This window comes from Cyrtonyx montezumae, unplaced genomic scaffold (genome assembly GCF_038088225.1).
Source record: "Cyrtonyx montezumae isolate F1298 unplaced genomic scaffold, pur_monq_1.0 scaffold_3, whole genome shotgun sequence".
In the NCBI taxonomy this organism is placed as follows: Eukaryota; Metazoa; Chordata; class Aves; order Galliformes; family Odontophoridae; genus Cyrtonyx; species Cyrtonyx montezumae.
Genome location: NW_027072034.1, coordinates 115,093,208 through 115,116,521, shown reverse-complemented (window position 1 = coordinate 115,116,521; position 23,314 = coordinate 115,093,208). Strand labels below are relative to the sequence as shown.

Here is a 23,314-nt window from a genome sequence, read left to right as displayed (position 1 = left end):
ACACTAGTTTTAACAATAAAGTGACTAATACATACCTGCACCGTAATAGGTTCTGCAGGGATAATAGCAACCCTTGGCTTCTTCTGGCAGCTCTCCAGGAATGCTATGCAAATGGAGGTAGGTAGAAATTCTGCTAGCTTGAATAGCTACTAGATTACCACCAATACCTGAAATACAAAATAAACCAAGTGGTATATGTTCAACTTTTTTTTCCACAAGTAATGTTTTTAAAAATTCACCGACCTCCTCTGTATATATTATAGTTCCCTAAACATGAAAGTCAAAAAGTGAAACTGCTACAGACAGGCTACCGCTGATCTCTAATGTAGTCAAACTTGAGTTACAATTTATTGTATCACTGAACATTTGGGAATATTGAGATGAGTTTTAATTAGTAAATGCAAAAAATTCCTCCAAGGCATCCAACCTGCTCCTACAAGGGAGGTGAAGCTAGTTTGTAAGGCTCCTTGTTATTTAGCAATCCTCCTTGGAACAACAGAAGTACTACACAGCCATGCCACTGCTGGATGACCTTCCTAGGTCAATACTGCTGGCAAGTATAAATAATACAGAGAGAGCTGATGCACTCATTACCACAAATACAAATCCAGACTTCACACACATAGGGATGAAAAGGAATTCAAGAGATAATTTATCTATTCCTCTTTGCCATCTATCTTCTCCCTGACAGCTGTTAATATGCTTGCCATTAGGAAAAAAGACTGTTGCAAAACAAATTCTATTTCAATGGATTCAAAATTAAACCAACTCATAGATCAATACTACAGAATGAAGTGGCACTAGCATAAAATTCTCCAGTCACTATTCCACTTGAAAGTTGCCTGCTTGCATATCAAACATATACCTTCTTTTCTCCAAATGCTTTATAGGTCTGAGAAGATATGATTAGGTAGAAGTCATGCCTTTCTTGTCCCTGGTTAAGTAGGAGAAAGGCTTGCGTTATTGTAGTTGAACTAATTTGTATATCTGATGCCTGGGGCTATGGTCACAGAACATGTGTCTGTATCATCAAAATAACCTATCTGACAAAACTCTTTGGGGACTGTAAAGAGTTAGGACAAAGACCTAACACTTAGAACTTAAAGAAAATTTTCTGCCTCACTGCATCTTAAAGACAGTTTTTGGCAGAATCCAACAAAGGAGTAAAACTTCAAATAAAAATCAGGAAATAAGGAATTAGAAAAAAGTTGTGGAGTTTGCAGAAAGAACAGTTTATCAAACCTACCTGGCAGGACATACAGGGACAAAATGTGAACTATGAAAATGTTGATTCCATCTTTGGAAAGAAAATTAAAATAACAGTAGATGTTTTTTCCAGCAAATTACAGAAACAGAGGTAAAATAAGGGATTTATGTAAACTATAAAGGGGATTTGAACAAGATAAAAGACACTCTAAATAGAGTCCAAAGTCTACCTTTTGAATATGAACAATTATTTTTATACTTCTGACTAATGAAAATAAGATAAGGAAAGGTAGACAGAAGTTAAATGAAGGATCAATGAACTGCATTTGGATGGGGATCAGATAATTCCTGTGACTAAACAGCAAAAAAACATGTCATGTAAAACTGCATTTTAATAAAGCTACAAAGCTCAGGATGATGTCATATGATGAGAAAATATGAAAGTTTCTGCTTTAAGAAGAGGGGATAAAAGCCATCTGGGTAATTGCAGGCACAACTGCAACAACTGATATATTCAGTTAGTTACCTCTTCTCTCACCATCCTCATCTTTTAAAGCATTACAAGAAGAAAGAAAAGATAGAAGAAAATAGGGCTATATTTCAAGGTACATTTTGAGGCTTTTAGCAATGAAACCATATACAATGTTGGCACAAAAAACAGATTTCAAGTATTTCCTAGGATGTAGGTCATTTCCTCTTGTGACTGATAATTGTCTGCAGTAACAAATTCAAACAGAAATACAGTGGATTATCTTGACGTCTTTCCTTTGTTAACAACAGGAGAAACTGAGAGAAAATAATTAAGGAAAATGGAAATTCAACCATTTGAAATGACAATAAACCTGGATAAGAAACAGAAATGTAGACTAGTGCATGAGAGAAAGTATGAGATTGTTTGTCAAATGTTTGATAAATAGCTATTCATCCAAAATACTCTTATAACAATAATTTAGTGAAAGCAAGTCTATTGGGTATGTAGATAACAGGACAAACATTTAAACATAGTAATGGTAATTCTAAACCAAACTGGTCACCCATGGGACACTGGTAAAAGGGAGGTGATACTGCTCTGTGGAGGAACCTGACACACTGAAACAACCAGCACAGAGTATGATTTCAAGACACATAATATTCTCTTTTCTATTTTAAGTATAGGAAAGTTGAACATATGCAATGTATTTTAACTGGCAGGAAACAATATTCATTTATTAAGTGTAATTATTTCAGATTACTTATGGTCTGAGTCTCAATAATCAGTGTTATAGGAATAGTTTTAAACTCAGAGTACCTCACAGGATATACCACTGATACAGCTCTCAAATAACATTACGTGCTTTGTGCAGGTGCAGTATAAAAAGAATCCATACGTAGTCTTAACCCACTAACAGTATATGATGATAGACAGCAGCAGTGATACCATCCTTTAATTCTGCCCAATAATTTTTCCTCCCAACTATTTGTGAACCTTTGGGCCAATTTCAACCGTGCCTGAAAAAAGGCTTTCTATAGATAATAAGTGTCCCCAAGTAAGAAGCTAACAAAAATGAAACCATGGCTAATCCTAGGTAAACAAAGATTCAAATCCAAGCCCTCAGTGTGTCAAAGGCAGTAATATGAGCTGGATATTTCTCAGCATAGGCATGCCAGCTGCCCAGTCAGCACACAGCTTGGAGCGAGGCGTGATGCCTCTTGTGCAGCTGGTAGTTAAGCAACACAGAAGATGAACGATGATGTCAAATGCAAAGGGCGAACAGAGAGAGCGTTGTGAGAAACAGGTATTGCAGGGACACGAGGCCACAGAGCACCGTGGGTAGAAAGGTGCTCTAAAAACACAGGATATAAATCAACAGAGAATGAGGTTTCATTATTCAGCTGGTCAAAGAATAACTTGAATAAAGCTGTGCTTGCATTAAATGAATCACTTCACGATGTACAGAGATATTCGGTTTTTTTCCTCTTACAGCGATCACCGTGCATGTGAAATTATCTCAGCAATAACAGATTAATCAGATCCCTACAAGAAGCAGAAAAACGATAAAACTGTGTAGGCTGACAAAATGTCAATATACAAAATTGATAGCTTCTGAGTATCTTCTGAATGCATAAAACTGTAATGTACACAGTAGCTGCTCATGTTATGGAAATCTTTTCAGACATACATATAGACTGTTGCTGTGAATATTTAATTGAGAAAATTTGTTTTCTGGAAAACAGTATTGTAATCATCATAGCAAGTAATTCACAACACAAACCAACTTTGTTAGCTTCTTTCCATTCTCATGAGAATTTTATCACAGAGGAAAATAACTGCTTTCAAAAGTAAAATCTTGTATTTGCATTCAGGATAGCTGGTGCGTTTAGCTTGAATACGAGGTGCTACTTTGCCAATAAGAAGAGACATTGTCTGCTAAAGTGTGAAGGATGCCATGCTGACTTACAACATTAAAAGAAAATTGAAGACTTCATGTTTTTATTGAGTCAGTCAAGGGCTAAGCAAACATAAACACTTCAGTTTTGTTTTTTTTTTTTTGTATAACAAGCACGCAAAAACCGTATTTAAAGTAGAGCCAAAACCACACCATATATTTGTGAATATGCCTACAGACAGGATTCTACTAATCAGTATGTGGAAAAAGGGCTTTTTTCTAGTAATAGAACATACAAAAAATGTTAAATCATGGCCTGAAGCAGTGATTGAGCACCTGGTGGGAAGGCAGGGCCAACCCAGGGGAGCTCAGGTGCATGCAGTGTATCTGAGTGACCAGAAGGGGTGGAGCCAGGATCCACCCCTTCCCAGATCTCATTTAAGGGTTGGCAGTGGAAGTGATGGTATTTTTCTGGAGATCCTTGCCTACTGGAGGCCTCTTGAAGGCAAGTGTCTTTTTCTTCCTATGTTTGTGGCTGCTCCACTGGGGCTTGTTCTCTTTTGCTGCAGCTTAGGATTGTGCTACCCTGCTACTGTTGCTGTACTTCCCATGTTATAGCATTTCATAGGAGTATCTATGTTATTCTGAAACTCATGTTAAGATCAATGTATCTTAAAGAAGATTTGAGAGTAGATCTGTGTCTCTTTACCTGCCTTAATGTTCTATGGGGGGAAAAAAAGTTAAGTTAAAGGGCGCAGGATGTGTTGCTGATTCAGGCTGATCTCAGATCATCTAATGCTCTAAGTAATGCACCAGGCTGCTTTATTTGTTTGTTTTTCCACATACTTGATCCTTTGGGGAACTATGGGAAAACTGAGAGGAGTGGCTGATACACCAGAGGGCAGTGCTGACATTCAGAGGGACTTGGATAGGCTGGAGAATTGAGCTGACAGGAAGTTCAGCGGGGATTATGCAGACTTTTGCATTTGGGGATGATTGAGCCTGTACACCAGAACAGGCTGGGAGTCAACTATCTGGAAAGCAGTCTTCCAGAGGAGGACCCTTGGGGTACTAGAGGGCAAAAAGTTGACCAACAGTGTACCTTCATGGCAGACAGTGGTATTCTGGCCTACTTTAGGAACAGCATCATCATCAGGTTGGAGGAACTGATGTTTCCCCTTAGCACGGGTGAGTGCTGTTCCCAAGCTTCTACAATACATCTTATGCAATAGGTTAAAAATAAATTAATATCTGTTGGCTTAATTCTCCCCTTATGTACAAATCCCAATTTTATTTTTCTTGTAAAACTATCAAGAGGAAGGTAAAAAGATTCTCACCCTTGCACACTCCTGTGCACAATCCATAGTTCAAAACAGGCAGTTGTGCCAATTAAGTCTTTTGAGTTCAACATCTTGCTTTTTGATGCTATTTGTATTACAAAAATTAAAATGAAATAGAAGAAAAAGATTTTCACTACTGTGATGAAAAATTGTTCTCAAATAACTGGTTTACCTATCAAAAAACGTAGAATGTCTTTTTGCTGTGGCCTCTCTATCACTAACTTAAAAAAATATATATCATGCTATGTACAAGCCTAACTTAAGTAGGTACCTTCTCCAGTAGTTTTGTTTTTTTCCATCCAGATTTTTCCAATCTTCCTTTCTATTTCCTGCAGCATTATTTTAATACTTAAAAAGTGGGGAAATCAAAATAAATTTTCTATAGGCCCATTTTCAAGAGATGCTTAAAATACAAACCTATCCATGCAAACCATTAAATTTTAAAACTGAATAGTACATCGTTGATTCTGCTCATAAATGATTTCTTTTCTATGCATAATTTTAAGTGTTCCTCAACAGTCAAAAAAAAAAAATCTGAATCTAATTGGGATGGGGAAACTAATAATTGCTGAAATATTGTTAAAAATGTATAATGCTTAAAATAAGTATTATATGTAAATGTAAAAATACTTAAAAGAAGAACTTGCATCTATAACAGCACAGATAATGAAGATTTGCTTGTACAGACTAGCAACTAAAAAGCAGAAGAGCTGTCATCCAGTAGGGAATCAGAATTAAATATGCAGGATCAAAATCCTTTTCCTTTTCCATACCAAAATAAAGACAGAACTAGTAAGTTCTCATTCAGTATGGTTGTGTTCTAAGACTCTTACATGCTTTCCAATTCAAGATAAAGGAAAACTAATGTGCTACCCAACCAATTTGCTTTGGTACCATAAAGGTACACTAATATCTTTGTAACTTGCAGAGGAGACTTTCAGAAACTCCACTAAGACAGTGATTGGCTTCTAATCAAAGTATTTCTTTGTTGTATGAAAGTTGAGAGCATAACCATCTTATAATAGACCAAAACACAAAGTTACTTAAATATACTTTATTTTTTGAGGGAGACTGGTTTGTGTTTTCTTACCACATTCTCATAACTTATAGGAAGAGATCTCTGAAAGGCCTGGAAGTCATTCAATTTTTCCTACTAATTGTACAATTCAAAAAAAGTATGGTTTGGGGAATAATTACATAAGCTTAACTTTCATCTCCAAGCTAACTGACACTCAGTAAGTTTTGTGTAAAATTCTCATGTATTTTTATATGCCTTGATCTACATTTATTTCCTCCCCGTATCAAATACTCTTACAATATGTACAGTCAAAGAGCAGGAAATATATAACCAGTTTGTGTTACCCTTAAAGAGCCTTGTTTCAAACCATTTGTCAATGCAAGTTTTTCTATTTGAAGCCTTCAAAATGTTTCTGATTTTTCAGGCATATTCGGAATTAATTTGCAGAACCTTCATTCTACGAAATGCAAAAAAATTGCATGAGAACTACTGAAATGCTGGTTATTACACAGTGACTCTCACAGTGTTTTGTCCAAGAATAGAACAAATGTGAAAAGGGAAGAGGTTTTATCTAGTAACGGCACCTTAGTTCATTTCTTCTCATTATTCTGAAGTATGTTATAGTTTAAAGTACTATCTTTTTCTGCACAAAAAGAACTCACTCACTTGCAAATTGCAGTTCCTGAGCCAAATCTAACATACTGTGATGCTGTGATATTTGCAAATTTTAACCTTCTCATCCATTGGAAAACATAAAGATCCACTTTCAGTATCTAGGCTGAAGTGCAGCCATACTGGGTGTAGTTATTTTCTTCCTAACTTCAGTACCTCAAACACACATCTAAACCTCAAGTAGACTGCAAGTACTAAAACCTCAAAATGATTTATTTATTTTTAGAAAGCAGAGTTACAGTTTAACCCAACCAACCATAGGATTAAAAATAATTATTCACCTCAAGAAATGTGTTTAACAAGGGAAAAATGGAAAACTGGTTTTAATGCTGGTGGGCAGAAGTATTTTACAGTTCACTGTAAAATGTCTGTCTGCTTAAGAACTATCTTAATATTCTTGGCAAACATTTGTAGTTACTGTTAATTGGAGTAGGAGCCTTTGAGGTTGTTCAAATTCCAGACTAATGTTTCTCAAATAAAAAGATACATGGTTCCAAACCATTATATATTTGATGGTAGTGACTTGTCCCCCCATCTAAGAATATGTAAACCACTTAGACAGAACCTGATAAAAGTCACTTAATGGCACACACAGGAAGTCTGATGACTTTGCAGTGCATACTGTCTGGGGTTTCAAGATATCCAATGATTGGCACTGAAAATACCAGTGACAGTTTGAGAGCACCAATTCATACACATCACAGAATTGTAGGGGTTGGAAGGGACCTCTAGAGTTCATTGAGTCCAGCCCCCCTGCCAAAGCAGGTTCCCTACAGCAGGTCACACAGGTAGGTGTCCAGGTGGGTCTTGAATATCTCCTGAGAAGGAGACTCCACAACCCCCCTGGGCAGCCTGTTCCTGTGTCACGTGTGAAACTTCAAGCTATCACTTTGTAAACAATTTTCTTGGGCTTCTGCTTAGATATCCATCAACTCAGATGAACCTGGAAGCTCACAGATTTAACATTTAATCTACGCATTGCTATGTTCATTAGAGGTGCCAAAGATGTTGCAAAAGGCATTTAGATGCTACTCTGGCTGAGGAGAAAATAAATACTCTCCTATAAGCAAGACTTCTTGCTTCCATGCTCCTTAACTGGACAGACTTCAAACTATTTCATTGCTGTCCTTTACCTCTTTAGAGCCCATTCCAGCATCACCAAGCATTCTCCTGCCCTTGATGCTGGAATTTCATGAATCTGAGATCGGATGAGCCACAGGGAAAAAGCAGATCTGCTTGAGAACTGCTTTTTGTGGAACGGGTGAAGCATGTTGGTAAAATGTGGGTAATTCACAAACCTACCACATGGACTTTACCAACTACATACAATACTCTTAACACGAGGAACATGATACCTTCCATTATTAGACTGTCTGACCAAGATTCATCTGTCCTCACCTGCACCAGTTAACAATGTTGTAGAGGTTCCCAGAAATCACAAGCATAGAATTCAGAAGAGAATTGTAAGCACCAGATTTCCGTATTCCTCCCCTCCACGATCCCAGAACTTACACAGTTCCAATCGTTAGGGCTGATAGCCAGGATATTCTTGGTATCATTTATACTGTCCTTGAGTTTTAGATGGCATAATCCCAATAGGTTAAAATTTTTCTTTTGGGTTTCCCTGTGTGAAAGGAGCAATCTTTAAAGAACAAAAAAGAAAAATGCACCTCAAAAGCATTTTGAGAGGGAAACCCTTTGGCAACTTTCATTGCTTACACTCACAACAAGAATTCCAAGAACAGGAAAGCACTTGTACAAAAAGTTTTCTGCAACATTAATATTTTAAAAGCCATCTATTTGTGGCCTAGCACGCATTTTAGGTTAGTAAATGAGTGTCAATAAATGTGCTTTTTTGACTGAAAGATTTCCTAAATTCCAGTTTACTATACTGACCAGCAATGTCAAAAGGGGGTCAGTAGAATTATGAAACCCAGGAGAGTCTAATCCATGAGCAACCAAATAAAATCCCTTACCTACAGTTCTCTGTACCATGAAGCAGGTGCACTCTGTGTTCTCTACACAGACTGTACTTTATGCTTTCTATTAATGCATAACAAAGATGAAGACAACAAATGAGCAATGGGACAAGGTACCTCTCATGGTCTGGAAAACAACATTCTCAGGCACTGCACAGTAGGCCGGGAAGGCAAATGTCAAAGGCTGAGCAGCCTTAAAACACAAGACATCTGTAAAAATTCAGCATTTAGAATGGGGTGGTGCAGTCATCACAGGAATGAGCAGAGAACTGCAGTGGGACTGACACAGCTACAAGCCTACTGCAATGGCCCCAGCTTTCCCTCCTTCCACCTGCCTAATACGTCAAGTTTAAAATGAATATAAAGGACAGGTGCAGGCGAGGAAGCATAAAAACTGAAGAATGAAAATGAATATACAGTCAACAAAGAACAAAAGTGACAACACTGAAATGCTTCATATTTAAAACAAAAAGAGAAATATAGGACTGTAATGGAAAGGAAGAAAAAGCAATGTGCTTTATGGAAGATTGAAGTTCATAATTCCTTTTGTATCCTGTCTTTGTAAGAAATGGTAATGCCTGATCACAAACTTGTACATATTAAGTCTGTAGGGCCCGAGGATAAATTCAATTTAAATGTAGAATGTCCTTAGAGAGCTAGAAGAACAATACATGAATTATCAGGGATCATTTTTGCAACCTGATTATCTTGGAGGTTAGAGAATACCAGAGGACTGTGGACTGTGAAAATGTATCTCTAAGAGGGGCCAAAAAAATATCACCTGGGGAATCTGCATGCCACTGAAATTTATTCCTAGACATGGACTGGAACAAATTATTAAGTAGACAATTTATAAGCATTTAAAAGACATGAAAGTGGTAAAACAAGAACTAAAATGCATTTGCCAAAACCACGCTTCCATCAAAGTAACACAATTTCCTCCTTTAACAAAACAGCTTGCCTAATGGGTACAGAAACAGATAAACTAACTCTTGACTGTAATAAAAGTTAGCAAAATGTTTTGATGCTACCCCATGCCACATTTCCATTTGCTAACTCTGGCAATTATATTAGGGGCAATGTGTTTCAAAACTTTATCTAAATATTAACGTTCAAACATAATCAAAGATGATGAGAAAAATTAGTGGTTTTAATTTATTGAATTGATACCTTAGAAAACAGTGTATAATAAACCCAATAGAATTTGCAAAGGCCAAGTTAAGTCAAAGCACTTTGTAATCCAAAATCAGAAGCTGGAATCATCTCAATAACTGGAGAAATGGTTTTAAAATCAGTAATGCATAAAAGTGCAAAATAACATACAAAATCAAATTTAAAAATACAAAAAGGGGATAAGAACAGCTAGGCAGCAGTATAGTGGGAATATATCTGGTTATTATAATTACTGCAAACTAATTACATACCAATCATGCGATTCTGATGTAAAAACACTTGAAAAATACTCATTTTCATAACACATTCAGACTAAGTCTAGTAAGATGTTAACTGTTCATACAAAATTTGCCTTGTTATATTTAGATGTTAAAATTCTAAATTTGTGGACTAAATTATCATGAACACATTCTTACAACTGGAAAGTGCATAACAAGCATGGGAATCAATTCAAATACTTATTCAGAAATCTTTTTATTTGCCTGTAGCATCCCTGTTAGTTCTTACACCTACATATATTGGAAGTAAATATTAAATTACTCTTCTGAAAATTTGCTCCTGGAAGTCCAAAAGAAAATCTTTAAAATAAAATTGTATTTGTTTTCCTCAGTCAAAGTCTCAGTGTTATATTTGATAGTACTTGAACATCTCTCCTTCCATTTTCATGGTTTCTTAATGCATGCTTTAGGTTTCTATTTCTCACATTCACTATCATGCTTTGTAAATAATAGGATCAAGAAACTCTCTTTGGGTGTTTAAATTAATAACTGTTGACATCAAAATCAAAACCTGCAATAAATATAGCAGATTGTAATTTGCATAACAGACAATGACTGTAACAAACTTTTATCAAACAAAGGTGCATCAACTGATGTTATTGTATTATACAATCCTACCAGAGCCTTACCATTTATTACTGGGGTATAAACAACAATTCCAACCAAGTTTGGATCAGATACAGTTGTGTCCAGAATAAGGCCACCAATACTGAAAGGCAAAGTACAATATTTAGAATAAGGCAAACAGACACATTAATCGTTATTTCAAAACTGTTTTATTAATCTCATCCTTGTAATACTTGCAACTCACTATTTTCTTTTCAGTTTATCTTATTAATCTTACTTACTTGTTAACCTTATTAACTCGCTGCAGTTACTGACTTAAATATTACAACTGACTTACTATATAGCAAAGACAATAGAATTTCATGCAATCTCTCATCTTTTAAGATTCACAGCTCTCTTTTGACTACATCACAGGTTTGATAAGAAGATGCAGGAGGTGAATAGTTCACCATTTCCTTCTTTTGTTACAACAGACTTCTGCTCAGTCATTTCCGCAGGGTATTGCTACCTTCCCCACTCATTCCAAGCTATGAATTAACTATGCAACTTCCTAATTTTTGGAATATTAAAGTTTACACCAACCCCACGTTCTAGAGGCTCTTAAGTGTTTCTTTTAAGCAAAGTCAGGTGTTAAACGAGATATATGGATACGCAGAGGAGAGCCAACAAGGCAAGCTACAACAAACAGACTTACCTGCTTATAACCATGGCAGTTATAACAGGCTCCCATCCTGAATGGAGAACAGTTCTGGTAGCTGGGTGTTTGGCAGCTATGACGATCCCCATAGGAGTCAGAGCCAAAAAAAAGGCACCAACCAAAGGAGATACATAGTAATATGTCTCTAAAAAATGATACAGAAAAGTAACTGTTTTGTTTTCCAGACACGAAATAAGTTGTATTTTACAGCAAGCAGTTGAAAAGTTTTAATTGCAGAATCACAGAATTGTAGGGGTTGGAAGGGACCTCAGAGAACATTGAGTCCAACTCCCCTGCCAAAACAGCTCCCTAGCCCAGGTTGCACAGGTAGGCGTGCAGGCAGGTCTTGAATATCTCCATAGAAGCAGACTCCACAGCCTCTCTAGTCTTTATCACTACTGTTTTCATTATATTTTCAACTACTGGCATCAAACGATATGGTTGGTGTAACACCTACCATATGTGGTAACTTTCTCCCCTCCATCAAGGACAGAACTATCTATGCAAAGTAGGAATTTCTGAAGAACATTTTTGTATGATGCTTAATGATAAAAATGCAATAAAGATGTGGAAAGTAACACATTATTTTGCTACACGTCTACTAAAAAAAAGGAACTGAACATATTGAAAATACATTTTTTTATGCACAAATTCGTAGCATATGTAAACCTCCCTCTTGCCAAAGCACAGATAAAACGCAAATCCTCCCCGACACAGCATATCTAAAATGAAGCAAGCACAAGATGTAAACATCTATATCAGTAGTTCAGTTGCTTTATAATCTGTCTGCAAGACTGGAAATTCACAGACATAATTCTGCTGCCTACACCTATCCATCAGAACTGCATCATATTTCATAAACACAAATACAAATAGCATTAACTGAGTACCATCATAAAACAGAACTAACAATGCAGAGATCTGTCTCCACAGAAAGAGTAATTTTTTTTTTCTTGTGTATTAGTTCAGTCTTAGAGTCCTCTCCACTCAGAAGCCATCACAGTGATCCAGAACTTCCTAATTCAACAGTATGGTAAGCAATGGAAAATTCATCTTAATAGCAAATACATAAACGGCTCATAAAATCACCTCACTTTTGCATATATTATTTTTATGAGAAATGTGGCAGTATATTTAGTATTAAACACATTTCATCTAAATTTCCAGAATTTGGACAACTTGGTGCAAAATATATTTTAAATTAACCAGCTGAAGTAGTTCATGTAGAACACATAAACACTTCAACAAAGAAAAATACCCAGTATATATATAAAAATATTCCCATTCAAGCATTAAGGCTTATTACAAAGCTTGCAAATTCAAGCAATTATTACTTTGATGTTATCGTGGAGAAGGGAGGGAGAACAGCTAAAATTACTCCTAGAAGAATCACTGCAGTATTTTTAGAAGTTACTATCCTTCTGCACTGACTGGTAACAACCTCTGCAGCAGAGCTGGCACAAGAGACTAAGATTCCTATCACTGTGTAAGCTAAAAGTAGAAAGCTATCAGAATGAGAAAGAGACAAAGCCCGAAAGAGAAGTATTTTTCCATTTCTTTTCCAGCTATTTCACAATATATTATCTCCCTCCTTTGTGGTGCCTTTTTTTTTTTTTTTTGTCTTCTCTTTCTATAAGCAAAGAGATGGACCTAATGTAAAAAAGTCTGACTCAAACGAGTACATACATATAATACTTTTGTTCTGTCAAACAGTAACAAAGAAAAAAAAAAGTACTGATACAAAGTTCTTGAACTTTTTGTCACGTGGACCACTGCTTATTGCACAGGTTCTTCCCTCTATTTGCATGAATAAAGATACCTGTGTATTACAGTGGTCATGTGGAAAGACATCATTTTATACCCATTTTCTTAAAACTTCGAGACTGCCCTCTTTTCCTCCATTGATGTTCCTGTTACTTATTTGTTCTCTCCCACTATGTTGGTTCTTCTCCTGTGTGTTCAAAGTATACCAGAGCCCCAGTAACTGACTGAAAGATTAGAATGAAAATACAGTTCTCAGGTCAGATCCTCTGTTGCAAAACAAACAAAGAAACAAAAAACAGCAGCAGAATAGAGATGCAATGTTGAACCTTATCCTATTTATTCACCAGTTTTTGAATGTCTCTCACATGTACATCAATAGCTAGCCTATTGTACTTTTATGACAGGATTTTTATCAACATAGGAAATTAAAGATCGCAAAAGAATGGCATTAACAATGTAAAGAATTTGTTAAAACATCTCCATGAGAAAAGGGAGAATATTTAACTATCAACGTCAGTCTCTAAGCCTTGAGAAATAGTCCAAGAATTACTAGAAACACTAAAAATAAGCATTTTTCTAGTCAACTATGTTGTATCATTCCTTTTTATGGGAAAAAAAAAAAAAAGAAAAAAAACACAAATATAAAAGAGAAACCATTCCAGCAAATATACAACGATTAGTAACCAAGAGCTTAATAAGCAGCTTTTAAATAAATAATGTAAAATAAAAAATGTATGTTCAAATATATCATCCTGCCACAGAAGTGTTTTGTATGATATGCAAAAAAAGGAAAAAAGAAAAAAGTAGAAGAGTCTTACCAGTGTATAACAATTCATGAACTATAACCAAAATAAATACAATTTACAGATGCAGTGCAACAGGACTGTACTATTTCAGAAATCAACAAGCAGCCAGATGCAACGGCAGCTTCACACATCTTAGAAAACACAACTATCTCGTGGCTGATTTTCAACCCTTTCACTACGTGAACTCAAGAACTTCCTAGCTAACAGCAGCTACGTGAAAAAAAGAAATGCGTTCTATAAAATATGACAGTTTCTCGATCCACAGTGAACAAAGCAAAAGTCAGATGAGCTTTCAAGAAGGAAGTGCTTAGTGATATAAAAGACAATAAGACAGAAAATGAACAAGTATTTTTTACATACAAAGAGAGGGCTTTCAAGACTACTCAGCAATAGCTTAAATTTCCTCCGAGTCAGCAAGTTAGTGGAGTTATTTTTTTGCATTATTTTAGTGTTTGTACATATTTTAATATGTACAACTGTCTCAATTTTATCGTGGAGAAAAATACAGAGAAAATTTATACCTTATGCCTTTAAATGGAGCAAGACATTGACCAGATTATAAAGGCTATCCAGTGTTACAAGGCTGTGTCATAAGTCTCTTCCTGAAAAGAACAAAAGCCAGGAGTGGTTCTCAGGAGTGGGGAATGTTCAAGGTCAGGATGAGTCCACAGCATAGATTTAAACAAAGAAAATGAATCAACAACAACAAAAATATCCTACAATCTTTACTATGATAATATACTAGCACTCCATTAGGAATCCCTGGTCAAAAAGTACTAGAATGACTGTCAGCCATTCTCAAACTGCTAAAGGAGAAAAAGTCAGGTATACATATTAATCAATTTACCTGTTTTAGACTACACAACTGAAATTTACTTTATCTAGGTTTTAAGGGAAAGAAGATGTAAAATTTAAGCCAAGGCAGCTGCTCCTTAATATAACTTAAAATTACACATCTGATCTATTAAGTTTAATTAAAAACTAGAGAAACAATTAATAGTTTAGAAGCATATCACAGAAACTGTCACAAGTAAGCTAAGCTAGAATACAGCTCCCTGTAAGAGCAGACAAACTACTCAGCTCAAGCTAACTCTCAGAAACAGCATTACAGGACTTTCCTTCAGCTATGGGACACTCTACTGGTAGAACAGCTTACTACAAAAACCTTAGAAGACTTCAATCTGCAGATGCATCCCAGCCATATTCAATTCACAGAGAAATAAAAATTATTCTATAATAGCTGAAGGGGAAACAGAATAAAGGACTGCCCTACTTTTGACAACTTTGTAATGTTTACCTCACATGGTAGTTGTAATCTTGCTCAGTCTGTTCTGATGGCTCTGCTAAGGAGTCTGACATTTACTAGAGACAAATAAATCCTAAAAACACTTAACAGTTTTTCAGTGAAGTTCACCCTGTGAGCCTGAATTAATAAAGAATTAGGAAGGAGAGAAGAGACAAGGTTCCCAACCAAGTCCTTACTGATCTTCAACTATTTTAAGTCCCCAGCCACCAACAGCCACCAATCTTGTCTGGTGAACTCAGGTGCACAACATTTACTCCTTATAGAGGTATCTACTGTGATGTACTGCCCGGTGTGGTGCCACTGAAGATAACACAGCCTCTGGTAGGAATTAGATGAGAATTATAATTACACTACTTCTGGGATTAGTCAGCCAGGAGAAGAGGAGGTTCAGGGGAAACCTTATCACCCTCTACAGTGACCTGAAAGGAGGTTGTGGCGAGGTGGGGGTCGGCCTCATCTCCCAGATAACAGCGATAGGATGAGATGGAATGGCTTCATGTTGCAGCATGGGAGGTTCAGGTTGGATATTAGGAAACACTCTCTGAGAGAGTGGTGCTGTGCTGGCACAGGCTGCACAGGGAGGTGGTGCAGTCACTGTCCCTGGAGGTGTTCCTGAACCGTGCGGATGTGGTACTGAGGGACGTGGTCGGTGGGGATGTGCTAGCAGTTGAACTTGATGATCTCAGAGGTCTTTTCCAACCTTAATGATTCTACTTCGAACAAAAAGTAGAAATCTCAAAACAAAATGAGAAGCGTGCACTTTGTCTTTTCAAAATATGCATGAGAACACTTGAGAGATACACACGGGTATTTACAGCACGTTCTGTAAGGAATACAGGCATTAAACGAAGTCTCCCCACGACCACGAGCGACCAGCGTGACTGCCCCAGCCCGTGCCAAGGGTGGGCCTGCAGCGCCCCCTAGCGGCAGCTCCGCCCGCTGCTGGAATAGGGGACGCGGCCAGAGGACGCGATCCTCCGGGGGAAATTGTTTTCTCCTGGCTATGTAACTAGTAACGGTGCATCCAAGTACAGCATACTTGAAGGAGTCAGTTGCAGTAACAATTTAATTTAAAATATTTTTCTGAGCATGCTTTTCTTCCTACCAGAATATATTCTCATACTTTTTATTTCTTCGCTGGGGATAAAGGAGGGGATGAAAAACATCCAATTTATACAGGGATGCACAAACATACTCACCAAGGCAAGTATAAAGACCCTGACTTATCCATGCTAGAATAGCAAGAGTGATAAGATCTCCAAAGCTTGCTGCTATGGGAGTGGCAACATTGTCAGGATTAATACCAGTCTTCTTTGATCCAACAATAACTCCAACCATTATTATTCCTAGATTCAACAAAGAAGAAAGTACAGTAATGATATCTACTGTTGTGATCTCTTAGGAAATTTCAAGATAACAGCCACTGCAAACCTAAAAAATAAGTCTTTGCTTTTGTCCCTCTCACTTGACTGACTTCTGTATTTTTAAGTTTTAGTAATTTTTAAAATTAAGCTACATTAAATAAAAAGAAAAAACAGAAACACTAAGCACACAAAATCAAGAACCATCTGTATAATGTATTATTTTGCTTATGATTAGAATTAGCAAGACTGAAATTGAAAATCAACCATTCCCCGAAGAAAAAACATTTGGTATATTACTTCTACATCCCATTAACTTCAGATGATTGAAATTTTAATGCCTCTACCCTGAGAACAACATTAGATTAAAAACCCATGTGACCAAAGTTGTGAAAAATTGGTATTACAATTTTCACATATTTTAACAAGTAACATTATTTACTGTAGGCTAAATTAGGAGCTCACTTCCAGAGAAACAGCCCAGAGAATCCAATTCCAAGAAACTCTCAGCAGGACTGAAATGATCCTGTCTGATTTCCAAAGCACCCGTTTCACTCATAGGAGGTTGATATTCAAATAGTAATTTCCTGTGCAAACCCATCACCAGATAACACCAAAAGTTTATTTTCATGTCCATCTTTATTTAGGAAAAAATGCATTCATGTTTCGCAGTTCTCCCACTGCTCTTCATTCTGTAACATGATCAAACCCAATGGCTTTGTAGTCACAAAAACAAACATGTAAGCTCTTAATTGAATGTACAACCTTAATCATTTCATTCTTACATAACTCAACTTAATAAAAAGAAAGCAAAAGATTGTACTTAATTTGTTATTATTAAGATTTCTAACACTGTATTTTTTTTAAGAACATTTCACAGGTAGAGTCACTCCTTTTTACCCTTTCTGTCCCTGTAAGTACTGCCTTTTATGCTTAAATCTTTCCTGACAATTGGCAAGAGAAGTTTAAATCACACTATGTGGCTCAGGACAGATATTGACACTGTTTCCAGAAGGGGACTTTAATTTGGCCCAAACCCTTCACACAAGCCAAATTGCACACTTCAGAAACAAAGCAGAGCACAAGATAATACATGAGCAGCACGGATAAACAGGGAGCTTGGACTCAGCTAAACTAATATCCAAGCTCATTTCAGCTTAATTACAAATAAGTCCTAGCTGTTTAGTATTAAGAACACACTTTGTACACCACTGAATACAAAAAGTAGGGGAAACAAAAGTTCTCCATCCTACTAGGTAATAAAAGACATATGTTCTGTTTTAGACATGCTAGGAAGGTCAGAAAATCAAATATTTTTTTAACAGAATATGACAGGAGAGGAATGTAATATTCAGGCCTACACAGAAATTGCAAAAGGGTATTCTACCCACAACTATGTTTCAGATGTATTAGACACTAATGGGCTTAATGTTTAATGAAGTGCAGCATAATATACATTCACCATCCATAGAGAACTAAATAGCTATAAAAAGTAACAAATATATTTATTTTACCTTGTAAAAGAGAAGCTATGAATGCAGTTGCTACGCTGCTAGAACAAAGAAGGATTGAATGACTGAAGCTGTATTTGCCTTCCGGAATCCAGCCCAATATAACTGCTGCCACTGCTGCCAGAAAACCAACTACTGTTGCCTGAACCTGGAAAAGTAAAAGTAGGTAAACAGTTGTTTTTTAGTGATGAGTGACTCCTAAAATAATCAATAGTCTTAATAGGACTGCAGAATCATTTTCTGTTTCTTTCTTCCACATTTATTTGCCAGCTGTAAAGGGAGCATGCTCCACTCATCTAATTTGTAGAGATAATAACCCTAGTTGATCAGGAACAAAAATCTCACGCTAATAGAAAAGGCTTTAACCACAGTTCACAGACTGAAGAATAACATTAGTCAGATTAGGGAAAAGAGCTGAGGAATTACAAGGAGCAAAAGATGAAATGCCTCAAGAGGTTGCTAAGCCACTTAAAACAATGAAGTCACAGCATAAACTTTTCACTAATTTTTGAGCAGCTTGCTTTATGACACGGAACACGAAACAGTTCTTAAGATTAAGAAATAGTTTCTTTGGAGAACAAACATTCCTTTCCTCAAACTATTTAGCAAACTATTTAAAATGTTTCTTATTACCCAAAAACTCCATCACATACTTCTTTAAACATGGAATCCAGTGTAAATACAGTCTTGAAAATATCTGTAAGGTCGAAATCCTTAGAAATGTTCTTTCAAAACAACTAGGAGGAACTACCTTTGCTGCAGGCCCAAAGAATACTTTACCTTTTCTTGTGATAAATATAAGCTTCTATTGCTTTAGAGAAAAACTACGCAGTACTAAAAAAGATCTGTCACAAAAACACTGCATGTTAAGTATGAGACAGTATGGTAGAAATTGTTTCCTGTTAACACTGCCTGTCTCCTGCTTGCCCATATTTTGTGATGGCCTTTTTAAATAACCTCATTCGCTTACAAAAGTTAATAAAAAAATCAATTCTATTTACCTGTTTTAAGGCCAAATTGCCAATTATTAAGTTCCATTTCTCAATGGGAGAATCCATTTTTCCAATATTTACCTGTTAAAAATACAAGAGAATTTCAGACATTTGAGTTTAAAATTACATTACTTTGAAAATTCTCTAACAAGGCAGAAACCCACAAATAACTCTCACTGGAAAAAGACATTTTGAAAGTAAGTGAAAACCATGCTGTGCCTTTTCAAGTTAAACACTGTTGTTGATTTAAAACTGTATTTAAACCATTTATCCAAAAGTAGCTAAGCTCAATGCAGCTTTACATGCTAACTCATTTAACATTAGCTTATTGTGCATGTTACACTAGCTGCCTTGTGCTCCATGAAGGTGCAGGCACCACTAGTGATTAGATCAGTGGCTGGAAGGGAAACTTCTCAGTGTTCAGTCACCATAGACTAAGCTTGTTTCTGTGGCCTTCAAATTCCATGAGCCAATCAAAAACTGCACAGGAGAACAGTGTATGAGCACAAACACTCTCATGGAAGTGTGCTAATTGACTGCAATAGAACTACTTGTATAGAGAAATTGGAAGTTATCAGAGAACATGATAAACCACATCTCATTGCCTTTAGTACTCTGTTTTCATTTATACAGCACAGCTAGAGATTTATGATGCTTTAATGATACAGGTCCAATTCAAACTAACAGCTGGGAATATGGTAAATTAATTATTCTGACAAACAAAAAAGTACATACATACTTTTACTGCAGTATTTCAGGCCTGCATTTATTTTCTGAACTAAAGGACAAAATCTGAAGATAGCATGTACCACTTCAATCTGACCACAAGGAATAGCAGTCAGGAGCAAATTTAAAAAAAGGTCAACTTAAAAGAAGATAAATATATTATATTAGAAGATAATATACTATAGTAGAAGATAAATATATTTACGTATGACAGTAAAGTCAGTCAGGTTTAAACAAAATGTTTTTAAGAAACAGTAAGAATATACAGAAAAATAAGCATTAAAATCAAAGAGAAAACAAAACTGAAAAGCAAAGGCTACAATAAAACATAAATTCTCATATACAGAAGAAGGTGTATGGGGCAAAATTCATCAGTTTCTAAAATAGGCATAACACAAGGAAACCTTCACTGGATTGCTAAAGTTATGTCCACCACAGTGTGCATTTGGACAATAATTCATTATAAAGTGATAATGAAATTTAGTAATGACAGAAAGCTGTGAGGCCTCGTCAATACAAAGCATTTTAATATTACACAGAAACTGGGTAACCCTGAGGACTACAGCAATGAAAAGTGATGATATTCAGCAGTAGAAATGCAAGACCATGCGCTTACAAACTAACAATGTTACTGCCAGAAGATAGGAGTGATTGAAAATAACATAATGCTATATTGAGGTCTCATCTGGAGATATATACACCTTTGACCAAGCATTTTCTACAAAGATTCACGCAAGCAGGAACAGGCAGAGAAGGGGGGGGGGGGCCTTGATGGAAAATGGAAAGCTTATCTTACAAAGGAGAAGTACTGCAAAGGTAGTGTCTTATAGAAATATACAATTCAGGCACTGAAATAGTTAAGACACATCATTAGAACACTATTCTCAATAGCTACTCACACACATAGAAAAATACATATGCTAAGGTACTCTGGCTTGCTAAAACTGAAAAAAAAAATGAAGGTATTAAGAGATCTTTGGAAAAACATGTTCAATATATGCAAAATATGCATGCTAGCATATCAAACCCCATCAAGGTCAAAGACATTAGACAATCCAACAGAATACACACGTAAATCTCAATAATGTAATCTACTGTTCTTAGAAGGGACCAAAGAAGTAAAATGCTGACGTGTGGTGATTGGAAGAAGCTTGCCTTTTTAACAGTCGATTCAATAACAGATTGAACTGCTCCTGCAAAAGGCACATTAAACCATAAACACAAGACACTAGTGTTCCAAAGATTTGTTTACAGGAATTTACAACATCTGTCAGAAGAGAAAGTTACTTACAGCAGTTGACAGCCTGGATGCCAAGGTCATTTCCAAATTACCTTTGAGACCAAGAAGAGCAGGAACCAAGATAAAAACTTCAGTAACATTCTTGAACACATCCCAGTGCTATTTAAAGGATACAGTGAGAAAAAAAATGAAAAATTCCCTTTAGTCCATCTTAAAAGTAGTGCCAAACATTCTGTAACTCATAATTTAAGACTCTAAAAAAATCAGTCTTTAATATCAGACCCAAAAGTCTTTAAGACAGGAGTTATCTACCTACTTTATATAGAACTATACCTACATGCCACTACTTCAAAGACCAGAATACCAGAAGGAAGAGATACAAAATCTCCTAAATTAATGTTGCCAGTTCTGCACTTTGTTTGCATATTTAAAATAGACATTAATTATAATTCATTATAAAATTACTCTTCCTGTTTTAACAGTATATATATTACTCTCTCCAAGAAGAGGTTCATTACTTAATCTGTTTGATGCATGTAATTTCTGTTTGCATTGAGCATGTTAATATTGGTTACTTAAATCGCACTACTACTACACCAAAGTCATCATCAGAAAAAAAAAATTAACATTTGTTTTATACTAGCAAGATGCTAGAACTAAGGCTTAAAAAAAAAGTTAGAAAGAGATGTCATTAATTTCGAGGTTTTTAATAATTTCTAAAGAGGTGTTATGACTGCTCTTAATTAACAGCAATATTTTCATCTCATCTCTTGCAACCTCATTTGAAAAAACAGCAAGAAATAAGTAGTCAAACAGACAGAGCCTGTAAGTGAAAAATTATCTCCTAACTCTTTTACTTGTGAGAAATCTAGAATACAGATTTCCAAAACCCAGACTTTACAGAGCAAACCAAGTCAAACTCTCCAGTATTTTTTTGCGTGCTGAGTTCTCAGCATCAAAATGCTGTGCTACTTCATATGCCTGTCAATCCATGTATTTAATTTGTAATCATATATAAACTTCAACTAAACTAACAAAACTTTAATGTACCGTTTTAGTAAATCATCTTGGTATTCAGGGATTTGCAGCAATTTAAAATATGATTTTAATTTAAAAAATGATTCAATTTTCAAATGTAAATGAGGTCAGAGAATTTCCCACGTATGAAGTTACCTGTGTATTTACGACTGAAAAAGAGTAGGTATGAAATGATTTTTAAAAAAAAGAGCTTCCAATTCTTAGTCTTCCTTAAATTTTCATCTTCACAACATATTCTTTCACACTTCCCTGCTTTACTGACATGGGTTTATGCTTAGTTTAGGGTAGAAAAAGGGAACAGTGGCCAATTATTTTTGACTTTGTGCCCTCTCTCTCTCATGCACAGCACTGGACTGGGAAACCAATCAAGATTGGAAGTAACAAACAAAAAAAAGTATTATCTCAATCCAGATCAAAAAACAACTAACAAGTCCCTTTCAGAGAAGAATGGCATTTGGAAACATTGAGTTGGAAGCCAATAGTGGTGGTAGGCACAACTGCTTCTTTTGGCTGATCATTAAACTGTGTTGTGACGTAAATCACATATTAACAATGTATAAACAAAAGCGTGTGTAAAAAGTGTAAGATTGGATCAAGCAAAGCACAAGACTGATGCAAAACAGAGTAAGGAAACAGTAATGTTTGCTTGTCAATTATAATTTTCCTTTTTCTTGACGCACAAAGTGACTTTCCATTGCAACTGATTTAAGACGGAGCTTTACTTTCTCAAGTTTTTGAGTAACAAAAAATACAATAGAGCAGAGTAGTTCCAATTGGAAGGGACCTTCAGTGCTCATCTAGTTCAACTGCCATTTCAGGGCTAATGAAAAGTTAAAAATAATGGCCACCTCTTACTCCTCCTTCAAAAGAACTTTTTAATTCTAAGTATAGCTAAAGAAAACCCTAAGACAGAATGAGACAAAACAAAACAAAAGCAGATGAATTTCCCTACTGCCTTTTCAGATTGAATAGCATGGATATTCTGAATATATTCATGAATATAATACCTTAGAATAAATTTTTCTGAATCTACCCATAAAAGAAGACAGAATCCATTAGGTTTGTGTTTACAACAAATTTCAACTTTGGAGAAAAATTAAAAGTAAATATAGCCTCCAAAACGCAAAAAGAAAGCAAGAAAGTAAGCTAATCTACTAAACCTTCCTTAGCTGTTACTTTCTAAAGAATTTACTTCTTCAAATGTCACTGCGCAAAGTCACATTTGGTAGGTAACTTTTGCTTTCAACTTCACTGAAATGTGACAGCTGGGTTAA

General features: G+C 35.9%; 1 protein-coding gene across 1 annotated transcript in view; it reads right to left on the bottom strand.

Moving 5' to 3' along the window:
- Positions 1–23,314, bottom strand: part of SLC41A2 (solute carrier family 41 member 2) — a 44,620-nt gene that overhangs the window by 10,681 nt on the left and 10,625 nt on the right. The window contains exons 3-9 of the mRNA XM_065743117.1: positions 21,054–21,161; positions 19,046–19,117; positions 18,048–18,192; positions 16,372–16,518; positions 11,294–11,441; positions 10,662–10,741; positions 36–167 (exon numbers count right to left, since the gene is read on the bottom strand). Coding sequence (XP_065599189.1) covers positions 36–167; positions 10,662–10,741; positions 11,294–11,441; positions 16,372–16,518; positions 18,048–18,192; positions 19,046–19,117; positions 21,054–21,161 — 832 coding nt within the window. The remainder of the gene's footprint in view (positions 1–35; positions 168–10,661; positions 10,742–11,293; positions 11,442–16,371; positions 16,519–18,047; positions 18,193–19,045; positions 19,118–21,053; positions 21,162–23,314) is intronic.